Source organism: Scardinius erythrophthalmus (assembly GCF_964197995.2).
Source record: "Scardinius erythrophthalmus genome assembly, chromosome: 16".
In the NCBI taxonomy this organism is placed as follows: Eukaryota; Metazoa; Chordata; class Actinopteri; order Cypriniformes; family Leuciscidae; genus Scardinius; species Scardinius erythrophthalmus.
The window spans coordinates 2,659,059-2,674,938 of record NC_138236.1 but is presented as its reverse complement, the minus strand read 5'-3'; the positions used below and the strand labels follow the sequence as shown (position 1 = coordinate 2,674,938).

General features: G+C 43.9%; 2 protein-coding genes across 2 annotated transcripts in view; one reads left to right on the top strand and one right to left on the bottom strand.

Annotated features, from left to right (window-relative positions):
* LOC308704774 (uncharacterized protein) overlaps window positions 1–8,350 on the top strand; it is a gene marked incomplete at its 3' end in the record, with an annotated part of 525,175 nt that extends 516,825 nt beyond the window's left edge. Inside the window, exons 2-3 of the mRNA XM_081389333.1 lie at window positions 2,105–3,897; window positions 8,326–8,350. Of these exons, the coding sequence (XP_081245459.1) occupies window positions 2,306–3,897; window positions 8,326–8,350 (1,617 nt within the window). The 5' untranslated portion in view covers window positions 2,105–2,305. The remainder of the gene's footprint in view (window positions 1–2,104; window positions 3,898–8,325) is intronic.
* The window catches only part of ube2e2 (ubiquitin-conjugating enzyme E2E 2), a 36,958-nt gene that overhangs the window by 20,434 nt on the left and 644 nt on the right, over window positions 1–15,880 (bottom strand). The window contains exons 2-3 of the mRNA XM_081389163.1: window positions 13,179–13,361; window positions 8,630–8,680 (exon numbers count right to left, since the gene is read on the bottom strand). Of these exons, the coding sequence (XP_081245289.1) occupies window positions 8,630–8,680; window positions 13,179–13,354 (227 nt within the window). The 5' untranslated portion in view covers window positions 13,355–13,361. The remainder of the gene's footprint in view (window positions 1–8,629; window positions 8,681–13,178; window positions 13,362–15,880) is intronic.

Here is a 15,880-nt window from a genome sequence, read left to right as displayed (position 1 = left end):
ATCAGTGTGTCTAAGGGCCCTTTCACACCTACCTTGTTTGGTCCGGATTTTCAGACTTTTCAGTTTGATCCGAATCAAAATTACAGGTGTGAACCATCCCCAGACCACGGTCCGGACCAAACAGACCAAATTTGAACTAGCCTTGAGTATAGTCGGTGCAGAGTAATGCCGTAATAATAACAGTATAGTGGCAACGATATGCGTCCGTTCATTCATTCCTGTCAACGTTTATTTTTTATTTTTTTATTCTTGTCAAAGATACCCGCCGAATTGACAACACGCTGACGTCAGATGCACGTCCGTTAACAAACCAATCAATGTCAAGATGCAGCCCACACAGATGATGACGACAGGACGCAAGTACGTCATGCAAAGTGCTTTAGTGCGATCGCATAATTGCAATGTGAAACCAAACCAAAACTTACCGAATGCATAAAATGTTTTCAGTTGTGAAAACGCCCTAAAGTCAAAACGCAGCTGAAGAAACACCCATCATGCCTTTTGTCTGGTCATTAGGAGAACCAACATTTCCCTTTTCGATCTGATTTTCAATTCAGTATAACAGCCTTTATCAGAGTCTCGGGTCGACGACACAGATGATCAAGATAACTTCTCGGAGGCTGCTCTGCCCTCATGAATATGCATGTCATCCCTGCTGCAGTTAATGGTCAGAGGGTGAAAAATGACTGGCGCGGATTCCCTCGGGACCGTAATGCTAATCAACAGCAGATTCATTCCCGGGAAGGAGAGGTGACATTCCCATCAGCTGCTGAGGCAAGCAACTTACAGAGAATGCCACAGCGCAGAAACATGTAGTGCAAGAAAAAATTGTAAGTGATAAATTAGACATTATGTGAAAGAGTTCAGATGTAAAAGCCGCTAACCGCCACCGCCGTCAAAAATGAAATGATAGTGAGCGGATGTATATACGTTCATCAAATACTTTCGCTTCAAATCCGCTAAATCCCAACGTCAGCCCATTGAGAAACACCGGTTCGTTGGCAGAAACCGCTAAACGTCAGCAAAATCCTCTAAGTCCACAGAAACCAATCAGAAGACTCGGATCGAATCATATGATTTCAAGATGAATGACGCCGTGCGTATGAGCCGGCTTTCCGTTGACTAGCTGCAAGTTATCATCATGTTTTGTCCATCGTTACAGTGACACTGACAGGATTTCATGAGTAGCAAGTAAAACACAACATTGTTCCTCGTGCTGCTGTAAAACTCTGACAGAGACGGACGCGGCAGTCGCTTATAGCTTATGGATCAGTTTGAACTCTGCTTTTATCATTTGCAATGTTTTCCAGTTGCATCTTTAGTGATTTTGCAACTATTTGCTATGTCTTATGGTCTAAAAAGGGTGGACTTGGGTTGTGCACAAAAAAAAAAACAGCACATGCATAGACTTAGCTAGTTTTGCATCATAAGACAAAAAAAAATTGTTAAATACAAATGAATTGACTAAAGTGAATTTTTTTTAAATAAGGAATTTCAATAACTGACTAATAACCTTTTCACTGCCATTAAAGAGAAAATTACTGAACCTAAACATTAGAGCCTGATAAATTTTTTTTTTAATGCTAATTTAAAAGAAAACATGTCAGACGGACTTAGAGTTTTTTGCATCTGAACTCCTCATATATTGATTGCCATTTTGAAAAGGTTCCCAATTTTGTTTGAGACCTTCTACAAATATCGAAAAACAAACCTTTTTTTCTCATAATATACATTGCAGATCACCTCATTTCTCAACGATTAAATGAAAAAGGTTAGTTTGAAGATTCAGTCTCTCTAAACTCCTCCTTTTCTAGAGCTGCTCTGCTCTGATTGGTCAGACGTGTGTGTTGTGATTGGTCGAACGCTTGCAGCACGTGTCAGAAACTAAACGCCTATTATCATATCTGAATTTCAGCTCTTCCTCAGCACTTGATACACAGTGATACGAACAGTAACAATGGCGTAGTTTTTCCCGATCAATTTGAGCCCGAGTTTCATCCTTCATGTGACTTCTCGACATGAACAACACAAACCAAACTCTTCCAGTCTCAGACACAACTACAATGTTTGAGGGCGGAGCAAAGCAGACGCTGTTCACCGGCAGCCAATTGTAACGATCACCAGCTGGAGTGCCCTTGAGAGCCACCAGAGGGCACTCCACATAAGACTCCTATTCACTCACAAACTACAGTTCCCATAACTCACTGCCTGGACTCATCATCACTTATCACTGATCACATTCACCTGTACCTCATTCACTGATTGCATTCACCTGTCTCATCCTGTTAGTCTGTCTATTTATACCATGTTCATTCATTCACTCACTGCGAAGTCTTGTTGTACTGTTAGTCTGCAATTCCGAGCATTTTCCCTGGTTTCATGTTTCTTGGTTTTTGGATATCTTGCCCTGGTCCCTGGATTACTCTCTTGCCTCTGGTCCCTGCCTGTTTGTTTGTTTGTTTATTTGTTTGTTTGGACTGCCTACCTGTGTTTTGACCCATTGCCTGTACTTTGGATTACGCCTTTGGATTGCCCCTTAAATAAAAGCTGCGTTTGGATCTACCTTCTTGTCTCGGAGCAGTTCTTGACAGAAGACTTCGCCATACCCAGATCCAGCAGCAACAACAACAACATGGACCCAGTAAGTAGACTCTGCTCCATCTTCCAGGATGGTCGCCCAATAGAGGACTATGTGGGTGAGTTTGTGGCTTGTTGCCACCTGGCCCCGCTGGACGATGGGGAACTCAAGGATTGCTTTTGGATGGGACTGGATCAGGACGTGAGTTTTTCTTTGCCTGAGGTTGATCCCGGATGGACTCTGGTTCAATATATAGATTTTGTTTTGCTATTTTGTGGGTCTCCCTTCATAGTGGGCGAGGTTGAGCCCGCACTTCACGCCAGTTCAGCCGAGCCTGCACTTCACGCCAGTCCAGCCGAGCCCACACTTTACGCCAGATCTGCCGAAGCCAGGGCAGTATGCGTCGTGCCCGCCGCCCCTGAGACAGCAAACTTCAGACAGCCTTCACCGCTGATCCAGTCCAGCACAGAGCCCTCTTCGCCGCTGCCCAGCACAGAGCCCTCTTCGCCGCTGCCCAGCACAGAGCCCTCTTCGCCGCTGCCCAGCACAGAGCCCTCTTCGCCGCTGCCCAGCACAGAGCCCTCTTCGCCGCTGCCCAGCACAGAGCCCTCTTCGCCGCTGCCCAGCACAGAGCCCTCTTCGCCGCTGCCCAGCACAGAGCCCTCTTCGCCGCTGCCCAGCACAGAGCCCTCTTCGCCGCTGCCCAGCACAGAGCCCTCTTCGCCGCTGCCCAGCACAGAGCCCTCTTCGCCGCTGCCCAGCACAGAGCCCTCTTCGCCGCTGCCCAGCACAGAGCCCTCTTCGCCGCTGCCCAGCACAGAGCCCTCTTCGCCGCTGCCCAGCACAGAGCCCTCTTCGCCGCTGCCCAGCACAGAGCCCTCTTCGCCGCTGCCCAGCACAGAGCCCTCTTCGCCGCTGCCCAGCACAGAGCCCTCTTCGCCGCTGCCCAGCACAGAGCCCTCTTCGCCGCTGCCCAGCACAGAGCCCTCTTCGCCGCTGCCCAGCACAGAGCCCTCTTCGCCGCTGCCCAGCACAGAGCCCTCTTCGCCGCTGCCCAGCACAGAGCCCTCTTCGCCGCTGCCCAGCACAGAGCCCTCTTCGCCGCTGCCCAGCACAGAGCCCTCTTCGCCGCTGCCCAGCACAGAGCCCTCTTCGCCGCTGCCCAGCACAGAGCCCTCTTCGCCGCTGGTTCCGTCCAGCTCAAAGCCCTCTTCGCCGCTGGTCCCGCCCAGCTCAAAGCCCTCTTCGCCGCTGGTCCCAACCAGCTCAAAGCCCTCGCCGCCGCTGGTCCCGTCAAGCTCAGAGACGCTTCACTTCATGTCTGCCGATCCAGAGACTGTTCACGTCACGTCTGCCGATCCAGAGACTGTTCACGTCACTGCTGCCGATCCAGAGACTGTTCACGTAACGTCTGCCCGTCAGGAGTCTCGTCCTACTGAGCCTGAATCTGTTCCTCTTCTTCCCACGCCTGTGTCTTCGGACAAGATGGCCGACTCCACGCCTGTGTCTTCGGACAAGATGGCCGACTCCACGCCTGTGTCTTCGGACAAGATGGCCGACTCCACGCCTGTGTCTTCGGACAAGATGGCCGACTCCACGCCTGTGTCTTCGGACAAGATGGCCGACTCCACGCCTGTGTCTTCGGACAAGATGGCCGACTCCACGCCTGTGTCTTCGGACAAGATGGCCACCGCCACTGAACTAGTGTCTCAGGACAAAATGGTCTCCGCCCAACCAGTGTCTCCGGACAAGATGGTCTCCGCCGAACCAGTGTCTCCGGACAAGATGGTCGCCGCCGCCGAGCAAGTGTCTCGGGACAAGATGGTCTCCGCCGCGCCAGTGTCCTCAGCAGAGTTACCCTCAGCAGAGATGGCTGCCGACATGCCTTTCCCTGAGTCGGTGTCTGTTCCAGTTCCTGAGCTGGAGCCAGTGTCTGTGTCAGTTCCAGTTCCTGAGCCGTTGGTGTCTGTTCCAGTTCCTCCGCCGTGGCCGCCCGAGGGGTCTTCGCCGCCGTGGCCGCCCGAGGGGTCTTCGCCGCCGTGGCCGCCCGAGGGGTCTTCGCCGCCGTGGCCGCCCGAGGGGTCTTCGCCGCCGTGGCCGCCCGAGGGGTCTTCGCCGCCGTGGCCGCCCGAGGGGTCTTCACCGCCGTGGCCACCCAAGGGAAAGTCTCCGCTCTGGCTGCCCGATGGACTGTTGTCTCTGCCTTGGTCGTCTGATGGACTGTTGACTCTGCCCTGGTCGCCCGAGGGAAAGTCTCCGCCCAGGCCGCCTGAATGGTCGTCTCCGCCCTGGCCGCCTGACGGTTCGTCCCCTCCCTGGCCGCCTGAAGGGTTGTCTCCCCCCTGGTCGCCTGCACAGCCTGATCCGCCCTGGCCTCCCATCCTGCTTCAGTATCCAGGTCCTCTGCCGCTCCACGGGCCTGGCCCTCCATCCCGCCCCCGGGTCCGCCTCCGCTCCACCTCCCTCCTGGATAGTTTAGGAGCGTCTGGAATCCGCTCCTTAAAGGGGGGGCTATGTAACGATCACCAGCTGGAGTGCCCTTGAGAGCCACCAGAGGGCACTCCACATAAGACTCCTATTCACTCACAAACTACAGTTCCCATAACTCACTGCCTGGACTCATCATCACTTATCACTGATCACATTCACCTGTACCTCATTCACTGATTGCATTCACCTGTCTCATCCTGTTAGTCTGTCTATTTATACCATGTTCATTCATTCACTCACTGCGAAGTCTTGTTGTACTGTTAGTCTGCAATTCCGAGCATTTTCCCTGGTTTCATGTTTCTTGGTTTTTGGATATCTTGCCCTGGTCCCTGGATTACTCTCTTGCCTCTGGTCCCTGCCTGTTTGTTTGTTTGTTTGTTTGTTTGTTTATTTGTTTGTTTGGACTGCCTACCTGTGTTTTGACCCATTGCCTGTACTTTGGATTACGCCTTTGGATTGCCCCTTAAATAAAAGCTGCGTTTGGATCTACCTTCTTGTCTCGGAGCAGTTCTTGACACCAATGAAGACCATGGACTGGCATTATGCAAATTTTTTACGTAACCGGAAGTAAAACTGGAATTGCTGACGACTCGATTCGCCAGTTCAAAATCGATTCTTTCTTTTAGGAGACAAAAACTTTATTGGCCATACACTTTTATCTTTAAAGCTTTGCAGAGCTTTTACATTCACAAACGGCTATATTACACACTGCATGAAAGCTAATATTCAAAAAGCCAGAATGGGGCACTTTAAAAGTATATATAAAAGTTCTTTCTTATAAGAAAATAATAGCTTTAATAGATTAAATGCATTTCTGATTTGTTGGTATATATGTTTAACACACTTCACCATCATAACGCCAAGCCATAACAAGCCGTCTAAATAATTTGTCTGTCCACACTAAACGCGACGCAACTGCGAGATACGTCAAAATCAATCAAAACCCACAGCCAATCAGAACAGCGTGTGGGCGGAGTCAGTCAATCAGAACAGCGTGTGGGCGGAGTCAGCCAATCAGAACAGTGTGTGGGCAGAGTCAGCCAATCAGAACAGCGTGTGGGCGGAGTCAGCCAATCAGAACAGCGTGTGGGCGGAGTCAGCCAATCAGAACAGCGTGTTGGCGGAGTCAGCCAATCAGAACAGCGTGTGGGCGGAGTCAGCCAATCAGAACAGCGTGTGGGCGGAGTCAGTCAATCAGAACAGCGTGTGGGCGGAGTCAGTCAATCAGAACAGCGTGTGGGCGGAGTCAGTCAATCAGAACAGCGTGTGGGCGGAGTCAGTCAATCGGAACAGTGTGTGGGCGGAGTCAGTAAATCAGAACAGCGTGTGGGCGGAGTCAGCCAATCAGAACAGTGTGTGGGCAGAGTCAGTCAATCAGAACAGCGTGTGGGCGGAGTCAGTCAATCAGAACAGCGTGTGGGCGGAGTCAGTCAATCAGAACAGCGTGTGGGCGGAGTCAGCCAATCAGAACAGCGTGTGGGCAGAGTCAGTCAATCAGAACAGCGTGTGGGCGGAGTCAGTCAATCAGAACAGCGTGTGGGCGGAGTCTCGCGGCGAGTGCACGGCACCAGAGAGTAATCTCGACGTCACTCGCAAGAAAATGGATATATAGCAACAATCAAATTCACAAATATTTCACCATTTAAACATTATTAAAAACACAGGCTACTGAGTTACTAAAACAATCTTTGTCACAGAATACACTTGTTTGTTCACAGTTTGAACGTTTGTGTTTCCATTTGTTTAATTTCAAGATCTGAGGTGAATTATCCATTGTTGCTTTTACAGCGTCAAAGCTGGAGCACTAAATGATATTCACAGTCACATTTCACGCTTTTAACATTAAATAAAGCACATAAACAGCACCTGAGATTATAATCGCCACACTTTGCGTTTGTTGTTCCGGTGCGACGTCGCATAAAAATAGAAACCGTTTCTAAAATAGAGTCGTCGCGTGTCGCCGTCGAAAAAAACTCAGATAAACATGGAAAAGATGGTGTAACACTGACAAGTCTGTCACCAACACAGTTAAGCCCTGCCGTCTGACCACAATTACCTCACGCAGACTGAGTTTAGCCGTCCAGCGAGGCCTGCTGGTCCTGCCGTCATTCACTCCCTGTAAAACTGCAGCTGGTTCCTCAACGCCTTACAACTCGCAATATGCAGCCCGGAAAAAAAGTGTTACAGTGTTTATTCCCGGACCTCAGCATTGAGTCTCAAACGGCGCCTGTGGTTCTCTTTGTTGACGAAATCCTATTACTGTCGGTTCAGCTCACAGGCACAAAAACCTGCGCACAAATATCAAAAGAACACCTACAGCTTTCTTTTGGAGCCGGCGTAAACTCAATATCAATTTGGAGACCCACTCTTATTGATACGGAGTTGAATAGAAAGCAAACCGCTCAATCCTCGCTCGTATAGTGAACAGCTTACAAAGTAGAAATGATGTATTATTACATTGGTGCATCACTCGTCGTCGGGCAGAAGCAGGGACACATTTCTCAGGAGTGAATGAAGTTACAGGATAATAAAGAAAGAGAGAGTGAGAACATGATATGATCCATAAGAACATCCCTCACTCACGATAATTCCTAGAAGTAAAGATTTTAATGTTTTTGCTCCAAGCTATATATGCGCTAACTCTGAGTATGACTCCAGTTACATACATTGATTTATTCTGAAAGCACTGATATTATCTTTATCCAGCAAAATCAATGTCTTCTTAATCTAAATAGAAATAAATCACTTTGGATTGAGACTCAAACATTAAATTTCTAAGTGATCAGGACTTTATTATAAAACTGGGAAAGAAATCGCTAGAAAATAAATCTGATTATGGATTCCATGCATCGCGAAATTGAGTAAATATTACAAATCAAGTCATGAATTATGTTATGACACCGGCCAAAGCATAACTGCCTGTGGATGCATAATGTCATATAACTGAAGTAAACCTGCTGTCTAGAAAATAAATATATATTTTTTAAACATTTAAAAAAATAAATGTTACAAAAAGTAACATTAGCAGCAAAAACAACAATTATAAATATTTTATTTCATAAAACCGTATTATTTAGCCCTAATGTCATGATGCTCTCGAGATATTGGCCATTAGAAAACAAAACATAACATAACCGCAACTAAAACCAGCACATCAACGCCTTGGAAGTCACTCAAAATGCCTAGCGAGATCTTAATCTAAATAGATCCGGGCAATACAAAGGAATTATTCAATCTCTCAACGTGATGCTTTTCAGGATCGCTCTGAAATTTAGTCTCTGAACGCAAGGGCTAGTGGGTAATTATTCTCTTGATACAAACATGAGGGCAATGAATGACAAAGCCAGTTCCAGTTATGTGCTTTATTACGGTCTGGCTTTTCCTCGGCGTCCCCCCGGGAGTCCCAGTCACTCTTCTCACCACCAGCCTGACAGCCTCATCAACACACAATAACCATTATCCTCTCTCGCCCATTATCTCTCTCTCTCTCTCTCTCTCTCTCTCTCTCTCACACACACACACACACAAAGAGCAGCCCGTTTAGAAACTCCACACGCTTACCTGCAGTTCGGTGGAGGGTCGAGTGTGATTTCTGCAAGCTCCTTCTGAATCCTGCAACACAAGAAAGCATTCATTTATTCAGCAGAGATCAGAAGGCCACGCACACTACAACTTGACTGCGTGATTTTATTCTGTACACGGTTTATTTACAAGAGCGACAACCACATTTTGCAATCAAATTTGCTCCCGAAATTCAGCCGCATTTACATAAAATCATCCATTGTTTATTAATCTTAGTTCATATTAATTTCAACATTTACTAATACGTTATTACAATCAAAGGTTGTTGATGCACTGTGAACTAACAATGAACAGCTGGATTTTTAACAAAGATTAATAAATACTGTAACAAATGTATTGCTCATTGTTAGTAAATAATGTTAACTAATGAACCTTATTGTAAAGTGTTACCAATCACTCTAATGTGAACTGTACTCATACATTAGTACACGTCTTCTGTCAAAAATGCACTCTGGTTAAACCAGAATTTCCATATTTTAAATGCATTTAAAAGCAGTTTCTCGGTGGCGTCATAAATTTCACAATTTCTAAAAATGCACGTTTATGTCACCGCACTTAAAATCATTTTCTGCAAGCGATACCTGTTGTTATCTACGAGGTCAAAGCGTGTCAAGGCGTATGAAATCAAACGGGGTTTTTTTTCAAGTCCATAAAATGTGACTCTCACACACACACACACACACACACACACACACACACACACACACACACACACACACACAGTGACTGCGACAATGGCTGTTACTTAAACGCACGTTTCCTTCGACAGGAAACCATACATCATCAAAACATCAACCATGAGTAGTGGGCTGCAGTTTGTGGGCGTTTAAGCCGCACGATATCATTGAAAAGCAGGATTAAAAGAGTAAGTTGTTCATACGATAAAGTGATTTATGACACCAGACAAAAAGTAACTGCTGTGCATGAATAAATGTCAATATATAACTGTAATACACATACTGTTTAAAGCTAGGGTTGGGAATTACACACACACACACACACACACACACACACACACACACACACACACACACACACACACACACACACACACACACACACACACACTGAATTTATTGCATAATATATTATAATGAATTATATATATATAGTTTTGTTTTCTTGTTATTTTGTAATTGCATACAATTTGAAATCAAGATGAAATCTGCATTATTTGAATGCAATAAATTTTTTCCACTCAGAATTAATAGTTTGCATGTATAATTGCATTAATATTCTTCAAAAAAAAAAATCTAATTTTTGGGTGAACTATTGCTTTAACAGAAACAGACCCAAGTCTTTCTGAGTCGATTCTCATCTAATCGCACAAGCTAATTGTTTTGCTGTTTTTGGCCTCAAAATTAACACAGCTTTCATGAACAAACACCTTTGATGTTGACGTCTGAATCCCGAGGCTTCCTGAATTGTGTAACAATCAAGACGACTAAAAACATCCGCAGTCCAAATGGGAATGTTTGGATCTTGATATGCTCTCAAACAGCAGAAGGAACAGGATTCTGCAGTCGCGGTTATAAAAAGCACTGTCTCCCAGCAAAGCTTTGCTCAACTGATTGCATAATGCCATCGTACCGCAGTCGGGCCTTCAGAGAATCCACACATGTAGAGAACAATAGAAGTACGATAGAGTCAGACGTAGAGCGATTGAACAGATCCCTCTGGTGTAAAAGCATCCTAACATGTTATTATGTTTGCAAGTTGAAAGCTTTGACATTGAGAGGTTTACACGTCTGCAAAAGAGAATTTTCTTATAATACAGACCAATGCATCTCAACTGGTGGGCCTTTTATCTCAGGGGAAACTAACCATGTAATCATGCATAGTTAGGTTAGAGAAGTAAATAACCCAGTAAACAAATACCGTCTTTCAACGTTGAAATATGGTTGAAAATAAGTTGGTTTACGATGTCATTTCAAGTAAGTAGTTTCGGCTGGACTACGTGTTTTCAGCTGGTCATCTAAGACAGGATAAGTCTGTTCTACATGCTAAAATAACGGATAACTACCAAACCAAAAAAAGAGTTTTACATAGTCCATCCGGACGTTGAAGATCGACCCGTTTTCAACATTGAAAAGTCGTAATTAGATGTTGAAGATTTACATCTATTCAACGTCTAATAGATGAATTTTTGCTAGCTGGGAAGCTTATCAACTTTAAAAAAGAAAAAAAGAAAAAAGAAAAAGGAGAAAGCAATTCCCATCTTTTGTTACTGACAAACAAAAGCCACGCATTTAATCAATCCTTTTCTCACTCGAATACAATAAACGCCCAAACTCTGCACCTACAAGCCAATTTGCACTCTTTCAAAATGGTTTGAACTCAAGTTGCATAATGCAAAACTAATTAAGACAGCAATTTGCTACATTTCTACAGTAAAACCATATTGAAATATATTCCAAATCTTAAAAAAAAAAAAAACTACCAAAATGATTAGATGTAAGTGAACACTTACTCAACTTTTGAGGTCCGTTCACATCAATGATGATAACTACTGTATATACTGGCCTTTAGTCATGCAATTATGTTACCAACTAGCTATACAAAAGGGGACAAGGAATAATATTGCTCTGTAATGCAAGCATGGGCCATGTGTCATATACGGCAGTGAATTCTGTAACTCGAATTATAAGGACATTTTACAAATGAAAACCTTGTTGTTTGTGTTTCTAAGGATTTTGATATGAGTGTCTTAGGCCCGGTTTACACCTTGAATTAAGATGTGTTTTGGTCGATTGGATCACAAGTGGACGACACTAAAATACAGGTGTAAACTGGATCTAAAACGTTTTGAGCTTGTCTACTTTCGAGCAATTTCAGAGGTAGTGGAAAACGCATTGCTTTCATAGTGTAAACGCTAACGTGGACGAATGTGTTCGAACAGCCACAAAAGACCGTCTTCTCTCCGTCTACTGATGTAATGCGTAAACATTATGAGAAGAGCGCTAGCCAGATGGGTTTAAACTTTATTGGCTGGAGACCTAAGTTAAGAGACGTACCAAGCACGATGTTCTCTCACCGTTCCTGATTTCTAACACACACTCACGTCTGTCTTACGTCGGTCAGAGCTGAAATTAAAGCTGACGCTCCGTGTGTTTTTCTGTCGTCTCCGGTTCGCGTTTATATGTAACTTGCATGAGCTTATTTTGTCAATTAGATCGAAAGATCTGAAAAACCCATACATTTACCCGCCCATAGACCCTTCCCTTGAAGAAATCAGGACAGAAGTGGTTAAAAAGTGGACAAAAGAGACGGATTAAAACACCAGGTGTAAACGCGAATGTCTACTTGTGATCCGGTCGACCAAAACGCATCTAAAAACCAGGTGTAAACAGGGCCTAAGTGTGTCTGTTAGGCAACACTAAAGTTACACTTGCTAGTGTTTTGGAAGACTGACTTGATTTGAGACATGCATGCTTTGTTTTAGTGCATTTTGAATGTGAAATTAACTTGTTGGTTAGCAGAATTGTGTGAAGGATTTTGCAAAAGCGACTCGAGGATTGAGAAATGTGTCCTAACCATAGACTGTAAAAAAAACAATATGGATGTGGTGTCTGTGGCGTCACCGGTAGGTTTCTGAAGAGCATTTTTAAACCCACGCCCTTAATTATGCAAAACTTTAAGGCTTAATATAATTTAAACGAATGAGTTATATAAAAAAAAAAGTCGTCATGAAGGGCAAAATTAGCTATATAGACCAAAACCACTTTTTGCACCAGGCTGTAAATATGTTTTTCTGATGTTAAAGGGTTAGTTCACCCACAAATTAACATTCTGTCAGTAATTACTCTCCCTCATGTTGATCCAACCCCGTAAGACTTTCGTTCGTCTAGATAGCTTTCGTTCGAGAGCCGTCTCTGTTATTGAAACTTGCCGGCCCAGAAAGTTAGTAAAGACAATGTGTAAAATAGTCCGAGTGACTACAGTGGCTCAACCTTAAGTTTATCAAGCGACGAGAATACTTTGTGTGCGCAAAAAAAACCAATATTTTATTTCACTATTGATGTTCTTCTGTGTGTGTCTCTGAGTGAGTTAACGTAGTGTAACAGCGCGGCGCTTCTGGGTTGTACGTCAGAACGCAGGCTCACTATTGGCCGACGCTGGTCATGTGTGTGACGTACAACCCAGAAGCGCTGCGCACAAAAAGTATTCTCGTCGCTTGATAAACTTATGGTTGAGGCACTGTAGTCACTTGGACTATTTTAAACATTGTCTTGGCTCTCAGATCTAATCAAAAATATCTTAATTTGTGTTCCACAGATGAACGAAAGTCTTACAGGGTTGGAGCAACATGAGGGAGAGTAATTACTGACAGAATTTTCATGTTTTGGGTGAACTAACCCTTTAAGTTGGGCATTTTAACATGGAGTTTGATGGGATTGACTCTCTTTTGCAGCCGGTCTCTAGTGGCCAGTCGATGAATTACAGTTTAAGTCACTTGGATTCAAGAAATCTTAACTAATAAGATCCAGGTCTTGAAGCAAAACACCAGTCAAACGGACTGGTTCGTTACCTCTTGGCACTGGTGGAGAGTTTGGCTGCAGTTTTACTGGAGATCTTGGTCTCCTTCTTCTTGGGCACGACCAGATCTCGCTCCTGCTGAGGAGGTGCCGTCTCTCGCTGCTCGATATCTGAACTCCCTCCGCTGGTGCTGGGGCTGTCATCTGGTCTCTGCACCTCACTAGACATCTTGGCCCTGGACAAACAGCAGGATTCACACACACACACACACACACGCGATTACATTAGCAGACCGCCGGGTGAAGTCACTGGGGTATGAAGTCAATAGTTGTCTTAATTCCAGCTGCGCTGAATAATAAAACAGTGATTCCAGCGAGTACAAGGCAGAGGAATCGGATTAACTCTTAATAAGAGGTTTTTTTTTACTCTGTAAAACTAATTTTAGGTCTAAATATTGAGCTGAAATTCATAAACAGCACAAAAACAATGCATTTCTGTGTAAATCATTCATGAAGACGGATCACACTCCAGTTAACGCAACAATGGTTTTACAAACTATTTTTGTTTCCTATTCACTTTTTTAACGCACGTCGTTTCTGGGGCTTCACGCATAAAACAGTGTCGATTTCAACCTAAGGGCAGATGTTTTCAGATCTATAAAGATCCCAGTCTGTGGAAGATGAAAATGAAAATTGTGCATCAACACAGAATTGCTAAAAGAATGGATTTAAATCGTTCATAAAACATTATGTTGTCACTGCAACAATTAATACGAGAATAATTTTACAAAACGATTCTGCTTTTCTTTCCTGAATCTTTCAATTTTTAAGAACTTCAAGCATGTTTCTGGTCTTATTGTGCATGATGTTATTACAAAACCACGTGTTTCACTCAGAAATGCATCAAATTATGAAGTTAAAGGGTTGTAAACAGCATTATACACGGACTTCAATTGCATCCTTTTAGTTAGAGTAAGATTGTCACCATAATGTGACCCCACTTTTCATTCAGGAGGAATTTAAAGCAGGCATTTCCGGTACGGTCGCAGGAAACGTGCACAAATGAAATAATACTCCAAAGACATTTGATCACAGTCGAATCATGATTTAAGATGTTTATCTGATCTGTGACGCGACGACGAGGAGAAATTCTCTCAGATGTTATCAGGCAACCCTCTGATTACAGGCTTTAAAAGCCACACGAGTCCAGCTAATAAACACCTATGCAATCTGCGCTCTCAGACACAGCATTTAAACCAACATAAAACATGCATGGTGTGGAGAATAGAGAGATCTCACTTCAAAAGATGCCCAAGATTCCCGAGCCGGGGCGTTCATGCGAGTTAGGTCAGATCTGAGTCGTCTAAATGATCTCAGATACACCAACAGGAAGGTATTAGCACTTCTGAGAGTGGATTTTACGGGTCAACTCGTTTTGTGATAATGTGGGAAATGAGTCATAAAACATTTAAATTGCAGCGTGCAACGCAGTCAATGCCAGAGAGTTAATAGCGCCGAGTCCAAATACAGTCTTTTATCCCACAATACTCTCCGTTTACAGTCCAGCTTGAGTTATTTGCCTTCAAATACAGCGCGTTTCATTCCAGTCGCCGATAAATCACATCAACGTGCGAGTCTCAGATTCTGTTTGGTGACCTTTAGTCCCTGGTTCACTCATTCAGGGGTAATGGATCTTAATGCTTTAAGATCTGCACTGAAATTGAAAGGCTAAACCCTCACACGACCTACACGGCCCTTTAGTGTACACACACACACACACACACACAGTAAGAGTAAATCTGGGCAAAATTCATTATGTTATGCATTAATCATTTTAAGTATGCAGAAATATCTCTTTGGGGTGAAATGAAACAACCCCAATTACTTTAATGCATGTTTCTGGTGTTACTGTATTCAAATAAGTAATTTTTAGGTGTTTATTTTTGGGATCCCAAAGTACACATTTGCTGTAAAGGCATTAACGTAGCGTAATGAGGATTTGTATATGTTGTGCTGTGCGTATACATAAGAACATACACTGCTTGGACAAAATTTAAATAGGCAAATGCTTTTACGAGTTCATGATTGGATCATTATTGCAGTGATTATTATGTTTGGCGGCAGCTTTTCTAAGCCTAACTGATGTAGCTTTTCATTTCTTAAACAACCATGTAGGAAGACACATCATGGCTATAATCCAGGATGACAATGCCAAGAGTCATCAGGCTCAGATTGTGAGATAAGGAAGAATCATTTTCACACATGAATCCAGAGCTTAAATCCATTGAAAGTGTTTGGGATGTGCTGGAGGAGATTTTAAACAGTGCTGGACTCTTGCATTGGCAATACAAGATTATGCAAATAACATCACAACATTTATTCCCATCAATTCTTGTCAAAATCAATTAGATTTAGAGGAACTGTTTCCAAACATGCTGCTAATCACTGCAATAACGATCCAATAATAGACTCTTAAGCATTTGCATGTTTAAATCCAAAGAGCGACTTAATTTGGTGTGTGTCTGGCCAGTGTATTTTGTATATTTACATAAGGCACCACCAAATTACAATATAAGGGTAGCGTTTTAAGTCCACAAACATAACCTTTAAGGGTGTATATTTTACAGATAAAATACAAAAATAATATGTTGGCTACTTTGCCATTATACACACATTTTCCATCTAGGAGAACAACAGAACGCTGTCAGCACATTATCAAGGGCTTTCTCCATTTTAAGTACACATAGATAGCCTC